At 41.9% G+C, this 14214-nt stretch overlaps 1 protein-coding gene across 1 annotated transcript in view; it reads right to left on the bottom strand.

Moving 5' to 3' along the window:
- The window catches only part of AKAP13 (A-kinase anchoring protein 13), a 209482-nt gene that overhangs the window by 122333 nt on the left and 72935 nt on the right, over window positions 1-14214 (bottom strand). Inside the window, exons 5-6 of the mRNA XM_059482575.1 lie at window positions 12355-12502; window positions 1519-1815 (exon numbers count right to left, since the gene is read on the bottom strand). Of these exons, the coding sequence (XP_059338558.1) occupies window positions 1519-1815; window positions 12355-12502 (445 nt within the window). The remainder of the gene's footprint in view (window positions 1-1518; window positions 1816-12354; window positions 12503-14214) is intronic.

The raw sequence follows: 14214 nt of genomic DNA, 5'->3' as shown, positions 1-14214 counted from the left end.
TGTAAATGTATGACAGCTGCTGAATTTCTATCAAGGAGCCATTAAATATGATCAAATATTTTAATGTCTGCTAACAAGGGAATTGTCTGTCCTTGCACTGAGCTTTACAAAAGCAGTCAGCAAGCTGGAGAAAACAAAGCAGGAAAATCTCCTGTGGAAAACCCTGTTGCAGTGAGCAGAACTGAGCAAGTCACATCCCAGCCCTAATCAAGTGCTTGTGCCACTGCATCTTATAAAAGATAACAGATGCCTCACAGTCACATTCCTGAAGGGAAACTGTTTGCCAAAATACCCTGGAAATTTATAGCAAGGATTTGTACATACTGGAAGTAGTCTCCTGGTCCCACGTGTGTTTCCTTTTACCCCCTTGTGAGAAAAGAGGCAGAACTCCAAGGACACAGACACACCACAGCACTGTGAACACCTCAGCACTTCTGCTTCAGCAGCCACCGGAGACTTTGGGCCAGCCTTGGGATTTATTTATAAGCTCTCAGTAGCCCTCACTGCTGTGGTTAAAGGTCAAGTTTTCCCACTCTTCCCTTATTTGTAAAATTGTCCTGGTTTATGGTAAAATTGTCCTGGGGGAACTGCAGTATTAACCCATCCTGTGTACAACGAGGGGTGTGATATAAACTCTCAGGGCCAGAGCCTCGAGTTCTCCAGGAAAAATCTCATGTATTTTTCGCGTCACAGTCATTTTGCACCTGTGCTATAAAACCAACATTTACTACACGTACCAAATTCCTGGCACAAGGATATTTCCAGGAGCATCAGATATTCTACACACAGGGTTCTATCACCATACAGCACTATGCTGATACACATGCCATTGTTACACATACAAAAAAAAAAATTTTCAGGCTATATGTGAAAATACTGACTGTCAGCTTGTGCTATTTCATAAGAGAAGAGCAGGAGAAATAATGAGTTATGATTATATATACTTTATATATATTATATATATATTTCTATATATTATATTTGTATATATTATATATACAAATAAAATCTATATATTTTATATAAATTATATTTTATATATTTTATATAAAATAGAATTCTGTATATTTTATTATAAATCTAAGGATATAAAAATTCTATAATATGTTTATTATAATTTTATAATAAATCTATATTATTTATATATTTTATATTATATAAAATTTATATGATTAGTAGAATTTTCTAATTAATTTATTATTATTTTAATTATATAAAATGTTATATATTTTATATAAAATATTTTAATACATGTAAGGTATATTTTATATATTTAATATAAAATAATATCTATTTTTAAATATATGTAAGGTATATTTTATATACCTTACATATTTTAAGGAGGCTAAAGGGCAAGATATGAGATGTGGATGGATATCACATCCCATCTCTGAGCACAGAGGCCACCACCATGCACTTTGGACGGTACATGGCAGTCTCCCAAGGCAGGAATCCTTTCTCCCAGGCTTTTCACCTCTCTCCCAACCTGCAAATCCCACTGTGCCCCACAATCCTCACCGCTCAGGGACTGGTCTGCTCCCAGCACGTTCCATTCTGCCGGCAGCTTCAGGTGTCGAAATGCCAAGGCCACTTTCTCATCCAAGAAGTCCACGTCTGCAGCTGGTGGCCGTGACCTGTCCAAGAACCGTGTGAAATTCAGCGCCTGCTGGTTGCCAGCACAGGTGGCCAGAAACTGGGCAGCATCGTAGGCTTCATCCTGGACAAACTGGAAACTCTCCTCTGCCACAACCAGAACGGGGTGACCTTCTCTAGAGGCACAAAGTGCCACCTTCACTGTCTCACAGCAGTCATGGCCTGCAAAACAAAATTCAGACAAATGGTAAAAAACAAAAGAAAAATGGCTGAGGAAACACAACTGAGCAATTCCTTTGACACATTCACACTCTTTGCATTAAATGAAATAAGACCAAGTTTTTGAGGGTCACAACCCTAAATTAAAGTTGTCTTTGGAATTTATATGTATCATCACAGGTAAGTATTTCTTATAGATTTTAAAAGGAAAAGATGTATAACTCTTCTCTGTCCCAGTATAAGCCAAGAACTATAAGCCACCCAGGCTATTTATATACAGCAACAAGCAAACTGACAAGTTTTAAGTAATTCAAGTAAAAGATTTTGCTAACATACCTAAAGCCAGGTAATATGGACAAATTTTTTCTTCTGCAGCTCCACAGGACACTAGTAACTCATCAGAAACTTGAATCTGAGTGCTGCAAAACTACATACTCCAAATGCTGTCACAATACTTGGCTTGCACTGAAAACATTGAAATTTCACCTAAAACAAAGGTCTACATGGCTACCAGAGCACGACCTGCCTTGGCATGTCCTGTGTGTGCTCACTGCTGCACCTGCCCCTCGCATTTGGGTTCACACAACAAAACTAAAAACTAAGCTGCTTCTGCTAAATAAAAACATGGAAATGGTCACTTTCCATATTTACAAAACAAGAGGGTTGGAAGTCTGGTAATTTCATTATTTATTTAGGGCAGGGAAACAGGAGAAAGGAGGCATGGCAGCAATTTCATTGACTCAGAAACTTGAGGAGAAAAAAAACCCAAACAGCAAACCAAACCAAACACCTTTTGGGAATTTTAAAAGGAAAAATATACTATGTGTCCAACACAACCAGAACTTGCAGTTGTCAGACATGCCCCTTCAATAATAAGGTTTGTGTTTCAAGTTCACTGTGTGGTACAGTTTCTTGTTCCAGCCTCAGACTGACGTCATGGCTGTTTTTGCCAGAACAGCATGGACCCTGCACTAATTACTGGAAAAGCTTTTTTTTGCCCATGACCTCAACATACTACCACATTCACGAAACCCTGATTAATTAAATACAAAATGACGATTTATTTTTAAAGCCTTGAAAATTCAATTTAAGCCCCTATTTGTGGTCAGTGGGAAAGTTTCCTTCTTCTGTTGGGGCCTTTTGCTGTTGATTTCCCTGACAAAAGGGAAAATATGTCCCTAATCTTCATGGTCTTTCAGCCAACCTCACAAATCTGTTCTGAGGCTTTTGGCATCTGTACAGATTTTGTCTACTGAAAGAGGCAATCCTGAAGTTAATTGAAAGGTCAAAACTGCTATTAGGACACTGTGGGTAACACCAAAATTGTCAGAGATGAGGCTGTGGCTTACTGAGGAGAGCAAATGCAGCTGGAAAGGTATCAAAGGCAAGTGGAGAAAGGGAGGAAAACACACAGGGATGTTGCTGCAACTGCCCAAATACAACCAGGATGCTCTGAAGCTGAAAGGTGAGAAAACATTCCTTCAAGCACCAGATACCTATTAGCAAGAGGATGATATGAAAGCTGAAGGAGTAGATTTACTAGTTCTGTGGTTTTGAAGAACAGGGGTAGGAAGAACTTCTACTGCTCTTGAAAATACTGCACGTGCATTCTAATACGTTACTGCATTAGTACTCAGCTGCCCAGATGGAACCCTTCACAGATTCTGCTCATCTTCACAGTAAAAGCCCCAAATGTTCAAGGGAGAAGCGGGGAGAATGATACAACTGTGAGGGAACTTGCCTTTAAGGCCATTTAGAACTGTACATCCCTCCCCCTACACCTTCTTGCTTTGCTGATCTTCCTAAGAGCATCAAACACAGAGTAGGAAAGACATTAATTTTGTTTCCAGCCTCCACAAAAGGGATCTCCATGCACACTGTGAGAGGACTGTGCCAGCCTACAGGAGCTGACTCAAATCCTACAAGCTGGGCTCTCCCTAACCCAGAGCAGGGAAAGGTTGCTAGAATGCAGAGTTTAAAAAAAACAAACACAGTAAAAGCTTTCTTAATAGCATGAGGACAGCTAAACCTTTTATTCAATTTTTAAAAAATATTTTCTCCCTATTCCCATAAGAATCCCATCTGCAGAATAACCTAGAATACAACTACTCTGCCAGCAGACTTTCAGGATTGAAGCAGCAAGCCAAAATAGCCCACGAGCAGCTACAGAGAAACCATTTGGGACAGTCACTTCCTTGTCACAATGCCAAACAACTCTGCTGTGGGACAGCAAAGGCTCCTCCATCGAGACAACAGCTACAGGAACCTCTGTCAAGACGTGTGGTCTCCTTAAAGCAGCACATCACGGCTGTACACAAAGTTCCCTTGGATGCAGTGTGTGTTAAACACCAGCTGCAAAAGGCAACACAAGGGAAGGTGATAAAAAGACCATGTCCTGACCTGTGGCCAGCAAGGATTCTACTGAAACTCCCCCAGATATTGAATATGCAGCCTAGAAGAGAAAGTGACAGACCTGACAGTCCATTTTTATTTAACAGGATCAAACAAACATCATGCTAAACCCAAGGGAATGTTCTTCAGAAAGGCAACAGCTTGCAGTGCTTTGATGTTATGCTTCCTCACATCTGAGAAGATGTCAGACATGGGGGCAAGAACATGGGACAGGTTCTGACTTTTGGCAAAGCAGTACAAATGAAAGGAGAGCCAGGATGTAACAAGAGCAGACAATACTAGAAAAATTGCTCAAGAGGTCTCTGCCCCCCTGCTTAGAAATGGCTGCTGGAACAGTGTGAGCAAACATGTCCCCAGTACAGGAACTTTCTGAAGGAAGCATCAGTGGGGCAACGCTTCTCACCACATCAAAGATCCAATGGCCTGGACTAATATCTGAACTTCTACAGCCCTTGTCCCAGAGCACGAGCAGAAGGGAGCTGAGCTTTCTGGCACTCTCAGGAAGTACATAGTTATCACCGCAAAACCAAATCTGTTTTCAAGAGGTTAAGTAATTTGTTCACAGTCACACAGAGCTCCAGGCAGTGCCAGAACAGCCAGTATTACTCCTGTGCCTCAGCTTTCTGCTCCCTCTGGCAGACAGCAGGGCTTTCTCCTACTATGTGCTAAGTTATGCACTCATCAGCCATCAGGGCGGTGCCACCACCTCTGTCCATCCACTATGGACTGCTGAAACCCCCTCACACACCTGCCTAGATGTGGAACAGAAAAATGTCTGGCATTGAAAGGGGAAAAATAAAAAATTCTCTGTGTGCCAGTGGGCTGGTTTTGGTGTTGTGGTGGAACAGTTAATTTTCTTTGCAGTAGCTAATATGGGGCTGCTTTGGATTTGTGCGGGAAACAGTTTTGATAATCCAGGCATATTTTCCTTCTTGCTGAGCATTGCTTCCACACACCCAAGGCCTTTTCTTCTTCTCACCCATCCCAGCAGTGAGCAGGATTGGGGCACAAGCAGTTAGGAGGGGACATAACCAGGACAGCAGACCCCAGGTGACCCAAGGGATATCCCAATGTAAAGAGCTGGGGAAAGAGGGAGGAAATCTCCACTACATGAGATGGAGCTCATGGCTGAACACCTGCATGCCCATAGAAAGCAGTGACCTAACCCCTTGTTTTGCTTTGTTTGCATGTGGCTTTTGCTTGATCCATTAACCTGGCTTTATCTCAGCTCTGAAGTTTTCTCACTTTTGCTCTTCCAATTCTCCTCCCCATGGCACAAGAGGCAGCTGTGTTGGGCTCAGCTACTGGTTGGGGTTAAACCACACCAGTCAGGAAGAGCAATGAGCCTATTGACAATGGTGTGCATTTCCATGTAACTGAATAAATCACACAGATAAGAGCGCCTCAGGGAAGGGATGAGAAATTTCCATGCTTTACAATGCCATCAGGCTCCCAATACTGCCCAGCAACCCTTCTGACTGCCTTCAGTCCTCTCTAGAAATCAGGGCCTTTGGCCAAATAACAACAGAATTGATGAAATACTCAATTTCTGTCATGCTTGTACCATCCAGCAGTATCCTTGTTCAAGTTTTAACTCTCCTCACAAACTTAAGTGTTTCTCTCTAGCTGCCATGTCAGACTGCCTGGTTACACTTCCTTTTTTGACCCTTTTATTTTTTTTGCCATAGTATCAAATGTGGTCAACTGTATGCTGTCTGTGATAAAAGTCAAATGATCCATCCCTTGACTCCAGCAACATTGCATTTTATACCATTTCTCCTTTTGCTCCTCAGTTATTTTAAATCTAGCTTGGAAACAACTCTTCACTTGGAGCTGTTTTGAGAAATACCAACACATTGCAGGAAAAATACAGAAATTAAAAAACTATTTCAATGTATGCAGGGATGGATACAGCAACTAATTCTGCTTCTATATATCTAACCACCCTTTAAAAATAATTTAAAATGAGACAACACTCTTGAACTGAAGAATTCCTTACTGGGAATGAATGGGGACACTTAATGAAGCTTGCTCTGGGGTAAAGATGAGAATGGAAAATGAAGACATGGTGCTCTGGTCTGTCTGCTCTTATTCCTGAAGAGATGAGATGTATCAGCATGATAGCACTGATTCCTCTAAATGGTGCTGATGTAGATCGATGAGCATGAGAACAGGAGGGGGGGATTTCTCAGCTGCAAGTCATTAGCAGATAAATTAATGTACAGCTCAGACCTGTCCATCCAATTGCTACCTGTGCCTGTGATCTGGGGTGCAGTTAAAAGGGCAGCAGCACAACTCTTCTGGCTTCTTGTTTTACAAGGCCTACATGGAGACTAAACACCCCTAAACAGAGCTTTACTAAAAGATGATTTCATTTCCTCCTCCTCCAAAAGTGGAAATCCTGTCCAAACCTCCTATTTTCAGAATTCACATTGGAGCTATCAAACAATGGGCCCCCAGGCTGGGCAGCTATTTAAAGCCCTGCTGGAAGGACATGTTTGGGTTTGCTTGGTAGGTGACTAAAGACTAACTGCATCCTCCAAGTCACCATGGGGGAGCTGGGTTGAAAGAGGTCTTACAGAGAGATTTAAGGACAGGACAACCAGACAAGTGTTGTGAACCTCATGAAGTATCTCAGATTTGCATCCAAGATGCATGCAAGAGATGCTGCCATCTGATGGCTTATGACAAAAGAAGCCAAGGGATCTCCTGTGACCATCCAAAAAGTGCTTCTTTTCTGCTTCAGAAGCCCTGAGTTCTAGTTCTGAAAATCAGAGCCCATCTTTGAAGTGCATTTGTGAAATGTACACAGTTACTGTATTCACTCTCGCAACACAGGAAGCCTTATGAAATACACAGGCACCAGCATTGGACAGGAGCCTCTGCTTTTCCTTTCAAACCTTCCACTGGAAAGGTGAAAGAGTGGGAAAAAGATTTTTTAAAGGCCTTTACACATGGCAGATGCCCTAAAAACCTAGAGAAGTGTAAGACCCCACACATCACATCTTAAATAATTTCAACACAGATTCAATCACTTTTTCCTGTGACTGATGTCATCTAGTACTGGCATCACTTCCTTTTAATTACACTGCCTCAAGCAATTAAATACACCAAGGAGGATGAACTGCAAAAAGTCTTCTTGGCTATGCTGTTTTAGTCTATTTTAAGGGGGGGTTTTGTTTCATAATTAAGAGTATTTTCAAATCCACAACTGGTATTGCCAAGTGGCCATTTGTTATGCAACTTGTTTACCCTTCTGGTCTACCAGTACAAAGATTGTAATTCATGAAATACAGCTTTTTCTATGAAGAGTTGTTTCTTAGGGGAAAACACAGTCTGTGGTAGAAATGAATAAAGCATCACCATATGTAAAGGATTTCACAGTAAAAGAAAAGTTTGAACTGAAGGTATTTCCAAGCTAAGTGAAATTAATTTTCATATATCCTTTTAACTAGCAGAAAGAAAGCAAGGAGAAAAAAACCCCAAAAAATAACAACTCTGGGAGCTATGGAATTAAGAACAAGTTAAAGACTGAAGCTGCTTCTCTGCCTTAGCTTAAGGATGGAGAGAAAGCTGAGAGTGAGTCAACAGGAATGTGTCAGCCCTGTGGAAACTGCTGGCAGGCAGCTACCAGCAGACAGACAGTCTCTCAGACCCTTTTTCTACTTCCAGTTTTGATTCTCCTCCCCTTTGAAACCCACACAAGAATCCTTTACCTTTTGAGTTCAACAAACACAAGAAAAGTGATTTTGGCATTATCAGAGCTTGGAGTGATACCACACATTGCAACAGTACTCACCAAGGCAATTACATCTCACAAAATTTACTTCTTGTTTTGGTGACCTGGCTCACAGACAGGGTGTTTCTTACCCTTCACTTATTTGATCAGGAGCTGCTGCAGCTCTGGATTTCTGGGCTGTCTCTCCCTGTTTGAAATTTCATTTCAAATTTCCCCCGTGTCTCCCACGCTTTCCAGACCACCAGTGGTTAAATGCAAAGCACAATACATGTCCAACCGTACAGCTGCTATGGGGATGGCATGCAAACTTTTGCAGTAAATGCACCACACAAATACTGGAGCTCTCAGCACAGCAGCTCCTGCAAGAAAATTTCCCCAGATCTCCCCAAGAGTTTCCTGATGCTCAGAGGTCTCCACTGGCCACGGCGAGCTGCGGTTGGGACTTTTGACTTGTGTGGACAGTGATGAGGTCATTCCTTCTTCTGCTGGTTTGTTTGCCAGATCATGATTTGAGGATTTTTATTATTGGGTTGGGTTTTTTCCCAGTGGGGAAAAAAGCTGCTCTAGCAGAGACACAAGAGATGAGGTTGATGTCTTGCAGTGAATGTTTCACTTCCCTGCTTTGCACAGATTTCCTTCAGTACCACATGCAATCTGCTTGGCCTCAGTTACCCTCCCTACCCTGCAGAGATGGTAGAAAGAAAAAAAAATGCATTGAGATTATGGCAATCTCAGCTGCTGTAGGAATAAGGGCTTGCTGAAAAGCTCAGTTAATGACCAACACCAGGAGGACGAGCATCTGTGACCTAAGAGGACATATCCATCCCCAAGAGTACAAATTCAGCAGCCAACAACAGCTAACCACAGCAGCAGAGATGGCATCACGTCTCTACTTCCTTCCTGCTCAGGCTTTTGATGCTTTCTTAACACCCAAGCTCCAGAGACCAAGATTCTGCACTGAGATCCCCACTGGAGCAGTGCCAGTGCCATTACCACCTGCCATCTTAAAGCTGTGTCCGATACAACAATGCTTGAAATTGTGCTCTGGTACTGAGGAAAACTGCTTCCATGAGGGAGAATTTCAACCAGATTAATTAGAAATAGAAGAACTGTAACAGTGACAGTAAAGCCAACAGTTAAATGAGGTTTTGGTAGCTTTTCACAGAGACAAACAAAAGCTTGCTTGGATGATGTAACCTGGTGTGTCCTTAGGCTGGCAAAAGAGGTACTGAATGCACACAAAACATCATCTCCTGGCTAATTCTTGAATCTCAGTAGCTAATTTTGACACTTCAAGTTATGATTGATCAGCTCAGATGAGGATCTGTTTCTTACAAGGGGAAATTACCTTCTTTAAATTAACACAGCCAAGAGCAGGGCAGGATAAATAATCCATTTCATTCTTCAGAGCGAGAGCATAAATACAAGTATTCTGTAATTTGAAGAAGTGATTAATCTGTATTTATCCACACCTTCAGGTAAAATAAGCTGCTACCATAAAATTACAATCAGAAGTCCTTTCTTTTACTCTGTACAGAAATAAAAGCTCACATTTGAACAGTATTATGGAGTATATATATATATTCAGTGTTTAAGGCTGATGATAAAAAAAGCATAGGAAAGAAGCAGATTACTCCAGTAATTATATAAGATGCAGGAGTCATTTAATTCTGCAGTGATAAGCTTTTATTTAGGTAAAGTCTTTCAGGAAATTTTCACATACAATGAAAATTTATGGGGTATTTTGACAGCTTATATTTCCATTCCATTTTCTCTAATTTTTCACCTAAAACAACTTTATGTTGTTAAGATTTCTTTTCAAATGTGATTTTATTTTAAAGCTTTTCTAAAACATTCTGATTAATTTTGGCAGCAAATGTAATGAAATAATTTCTCTGTCTTTTACACTTCTGTACATCAAGAAACCCACTGAAAAACTCAAGAAACAAAAATTACAAATGTGGGCTTGTTTTCAAGCTTGAACAGAATTACATAACCCTTTCACCCCAGCTACTGATGGATTTCATTTGAAGTCTCCTGGGGACCAGATGAAATTTTGAGGATGTGGGGCAAGAATGAGGGAAGAGCCTTGGAGTCCAAAAGGGATGCAGAGGATGTTCAAGGAAGGCAGAGAAGCTCCTGAGTGAAGCAGCCCTTCCTTATAGTGCACCTGAGCTGTCCCCAGGAGCTGCTGTGCTCACAGGGATGTGCAACACTCCCTGCATCACAGCAACAAATGAAAGATGCTCAGAGCTGGAAGTAAAAGGTGAGATTTTGGCTAAAAGCTGTTTGCAGGAGTTTCCTTGCAGAACACTTGCTAAGTGCCCGGGCTGGGTGTTTGAACAAGGGCTGGTCTCACACACACTGTGTGCTGTTCATGGCTAATCCCTCCGAGGTCAAATAACGCTCTGAGTCACCACAGCCATTGCCAAGGCAACTGTGGAACATACAGAGTGTAAACACATGATTACAGATTCACTGTGGGTCCAGGAAGGAGGAGGAGGAGGAAGAGCTGCACTGAAGTAAGTCATACATCCACTGAAATCAGTGTAATCACTGCTGAAACAATGCTGGACAAATGCATGGGTCAGAGGGGATGAAAAAAATCAGGTCAGCAGAGGGGATGAAAAAAAATCAGGCTATTCCCATTTCTTGCTTTGCCTTTCCCCAACAATCTCTTCATCACTGAAGTATTTTTTTTCTTAGGCAGTCTCACCAAAATGAGGTATGAGCACAAATGAGGGTGCTATCCACATCTGAGATATCACCCTTCCTTGCACCCCAGCCCAGGACAGTGCAGGAATGAGATTACCTCTATGAAAGGTTCCCTAAAACTCTGTCTGAAACAAGCTGTAGTTTGGGACAGCACCCATCCCAGTCCAACATCACACTCCACAAGATCATGACTATACTGGGTAAAAAAAAAAACACCAACAACAAAACAATCCATTATTGCTAAAGGAACAATTGAGAGAAATTCCCTTTTTTCCTTTTGAATCATAAACAGTGTCAGATTTCCCACTATCAGCACCAAAAGGAGCTGCAGGGAGCCCTCCCAGTGACTCAGTTGTATCTGGGGCTGGCAGGACAGGCAGTGCCCAGAGCATCACTCTGGTCCCACCTGGCAGCCACCTCCCTGGGCCCATCCAGCACTCCTCAAGGGCAGCAGTGATGGGAAAGAGTCGTTCCTGCCCGGAAATCCCATCCAGCAGCCTGGCTCCCACATGGGCTGCAGGGAACACTGGAGCTTTTCAGTTCCTTTCCTGGCACAGCAGCCACAGCCCCGAGGGAGAGGTGAAGTCATTTTGAGCAGGGCTGGCAGAGCCCCACGCCCACCACACAAAAGCAGGGAAGGAATCACCCCCTTCTTGCTCTTCTGGGAGAAAATAAGCACTAATCTAATTGATTGCACGGGGCTCCAGTCATCAGTAGCCATAAAAAGCTTCTCTTCCCAAGCCAACTGAACAACATGAACAGCACAAAAAGAGGAGGAAATGAAAAAAAAGCGAGTGGCCAACTTTTAGCTACTCATTCCCAAGAGAAAACAACTCCAAATTTTACTCCACGTGCATCTCTCACAAAACAATACTTAGGAGGTAGATGAAAAGACAAACCCAAGAAAAACACTTGATGGCCTGAGTTACACTGTGTGTAGTGAAAGTGTCAGGCGTTTTTCTCACACTGGTAGCAGTGTGCTGCATAGCAACAAGTCAGAATGAAAGGTTAATGGTGAGGACTGCAGCCTGGAACACGCTCATTCCCACGGTCCTGAAGTCACCAAAGGGAAATGCTGATTGGTTTTGTTTTGTTGGTGGCACAAAGGATAAAAACAGAGGTGGGCTTTCATGTGGAAACCCACCTCATCTGCACCAGCCATGGAGAAATGGCACTGAGCAGCACATCACCTGTACTGCAAGAGCTCCAGAAATGCTCTGTGAGCTCTGAGCTGAACAGGATTTAGGGGAAAGGGTTGTATTTCACCAGGAAGGCAGCAATGAGCCTCAGTGAGTCAAGCAGATGATGAGTGTAGCTAAGACTTACTGGGCTGCCCACCATTTGGGCAACAGGAAACTTTACAAATATATCTTCTACCATCTTTGCTGCATTTAAAAGCCTTTTACTATGTGTATATGTAACTGTGAGTTTTCTACAATAGCATCTCATAGTTACATATTAAATAATTGCAATCTCAAAGTCATATAATTCTAGTGAAATCAAGTAAGAGGTTTTTAAAAGGCAAAATCAGTCATCCAAACTACATCTTCTACTCCTTGTGAATGTGTAAGTGAGGATAAAGTCAACCAAGCAAAGAGCATTACATTCCAGTCCAGTTGTAGTAACCAAATTTCACAGACTGATACACTGATATGCCAAGAAAGGCAATTGTTTACCAGGAGAAATTGTCTCCAGACTCCCAGGATTAATCTTTCTCGTGCTTGTGCAGTGTTGGACAGTTGATCCAGTGAAGACCAAATAAAAAACTACATCATCTTCAACTTTATCTTCCTCAGTCAGCTGCACTGTAATAACAGAGTCACCCTAGGAAAAAGGACAAGAAACAAGATTAAGTTTACATGACCAAGAACTGCATAATCTGAAATGAAATTACTCTTACTACAAGGTTCACACTCTCCATTCATACTGTCCTTTCATAGGACTCAGTGCCCATCCTAATTTTCAGATATCCAAATCAACCTCAATATCAAAGCTAGTCAACATCTAGGAAACACATTGACTGCAACTCTAGGAAGAGACAAGCAGAAATATCCAGGGTATTTTTAAAGTAACAACTTAATATGGTAAAATCACAAAATCACACCAAGTCTGACAAAGATGTGCACGCCCCACACAGGGGTTTTTGTACACACACATATATACATATATATAGACATATATAACACTATATATATATATTTATAAAATATATATCAGAATATAGACATACGTGAGATAGTGGCCAAAATTGCCTCTGCCCCCAGAAATTTGAGAAAATGCCCTAATTCTTGATTGAGCACTCAATTTCCCCTGTCCAAGCTAGCACTGCAACCACAGATCCAACCTGATCACTGAACACATCTCTCATCCACAATCCAGAAATACACAGAGGTACCAAAGTTTCATATCAATTGTGATTTTTTTTTTCCCACCTTCATTACAAAGAAACACTAACTGTGGTGCCACAGACAGTGGTGGCTCTTCTCACTCATCCTATAAGCCCATGCCTTGGTGAAAAGCTCTGTGTGTTAGCAAATACAGCAGTTCTTAAAGCCTTGAGAAAAAACTTCTCATGATCTGTTGGTTAAACTCTCCTGCTTAGTATTATGGAGGTTTTAGTTCAGTATCTCAGCGTGTTTTATCATTTAGCCCATCTTTGCTCTTAGGGAATATTGTATTTATAAAGGGCGCACACAGTTATCACAGTTAACCCAGCAAAGGGTAAATACACCTGAAATTCCTACATCTGCATGGGAAAGAACAGGGGCAATATGAACCAATTTCAGTATTCCGTGGGGAAGGAAGAGCAAGGAAAGAGGATGGCTTACAGTTTCTGCAGACCTAGGTGAAGCATTTTCATTTGATGAAAAAATCGTAATCGACTCATTTAGGTAGGAAAAGACCTCCAAGATCATCAGGTTAACCCAGCACTGTCAAGCCATCACTAAACCACATCCCCAAGTGCCACATCTACACATCTTTTAAATGCCTCTGGGGTCTCCCCATACTTTGTTTATTAGCCTGAAAAAATTATATAAACTACAAGATACTGAGAACAACAGTCTGTGATGTGACCTTCTGTCCCTTGTCTATGGAGATCAGAACCAGGTGGGTGCCCCAGTTTTACAGAGCAGCTGTGGCTGCCAGCTCTGCCACCACCCCACTGAGCATATGGTTACAGCTGCAAATCTGGAAAAGATTTATTATTATTATTGTTATTGCAGATTATGTAATTCTGATTTGCATATTCAAGAGAATACACATGTCATTTCCTTTAAAACCTCCCCCTTAAGAGGTTTCATCCCTTCTCTTTGTCAGATACAACTGCTGTAGACAATTCCCAGACTTCCAGGCCCTCCTGTCCATCGCTTCCCACGCTCTGCCTCACGTCTCCTTCTCCTCTCCCTCAGCTCCTTTCACGTTTCCTCCTCCAAATTCATGTCCATTTCTCCCCTGATCCAGCCCATCTGGCACCTCTTGCCAGGGGCAGGACTGCACCTTGTTTTATACAAACAAGATTTTGCAGGCCAAATTCA

This window comes from Ammospiza nelsoni, chromosome 14, assembly GCF_027579445.1.
Source record: "Ammospiza nelsoni isolate bAmmNel1 chromosome 14, bAmmNel1.pri, whole genome shotgun sequence".
In the NCBI taxonomy this organism is placed as follows: domain Eukaryota; kingdom Metazoa; phylum Chordata; class Aves; order Passeriformes; family Passerellidae; genus Ammospiza; species Ammospiza nelsoni.
Note: the sequence above shows the minus strand (reverse complement) of the source record. Positions and strands in the feature narration are given on the sequence as shown.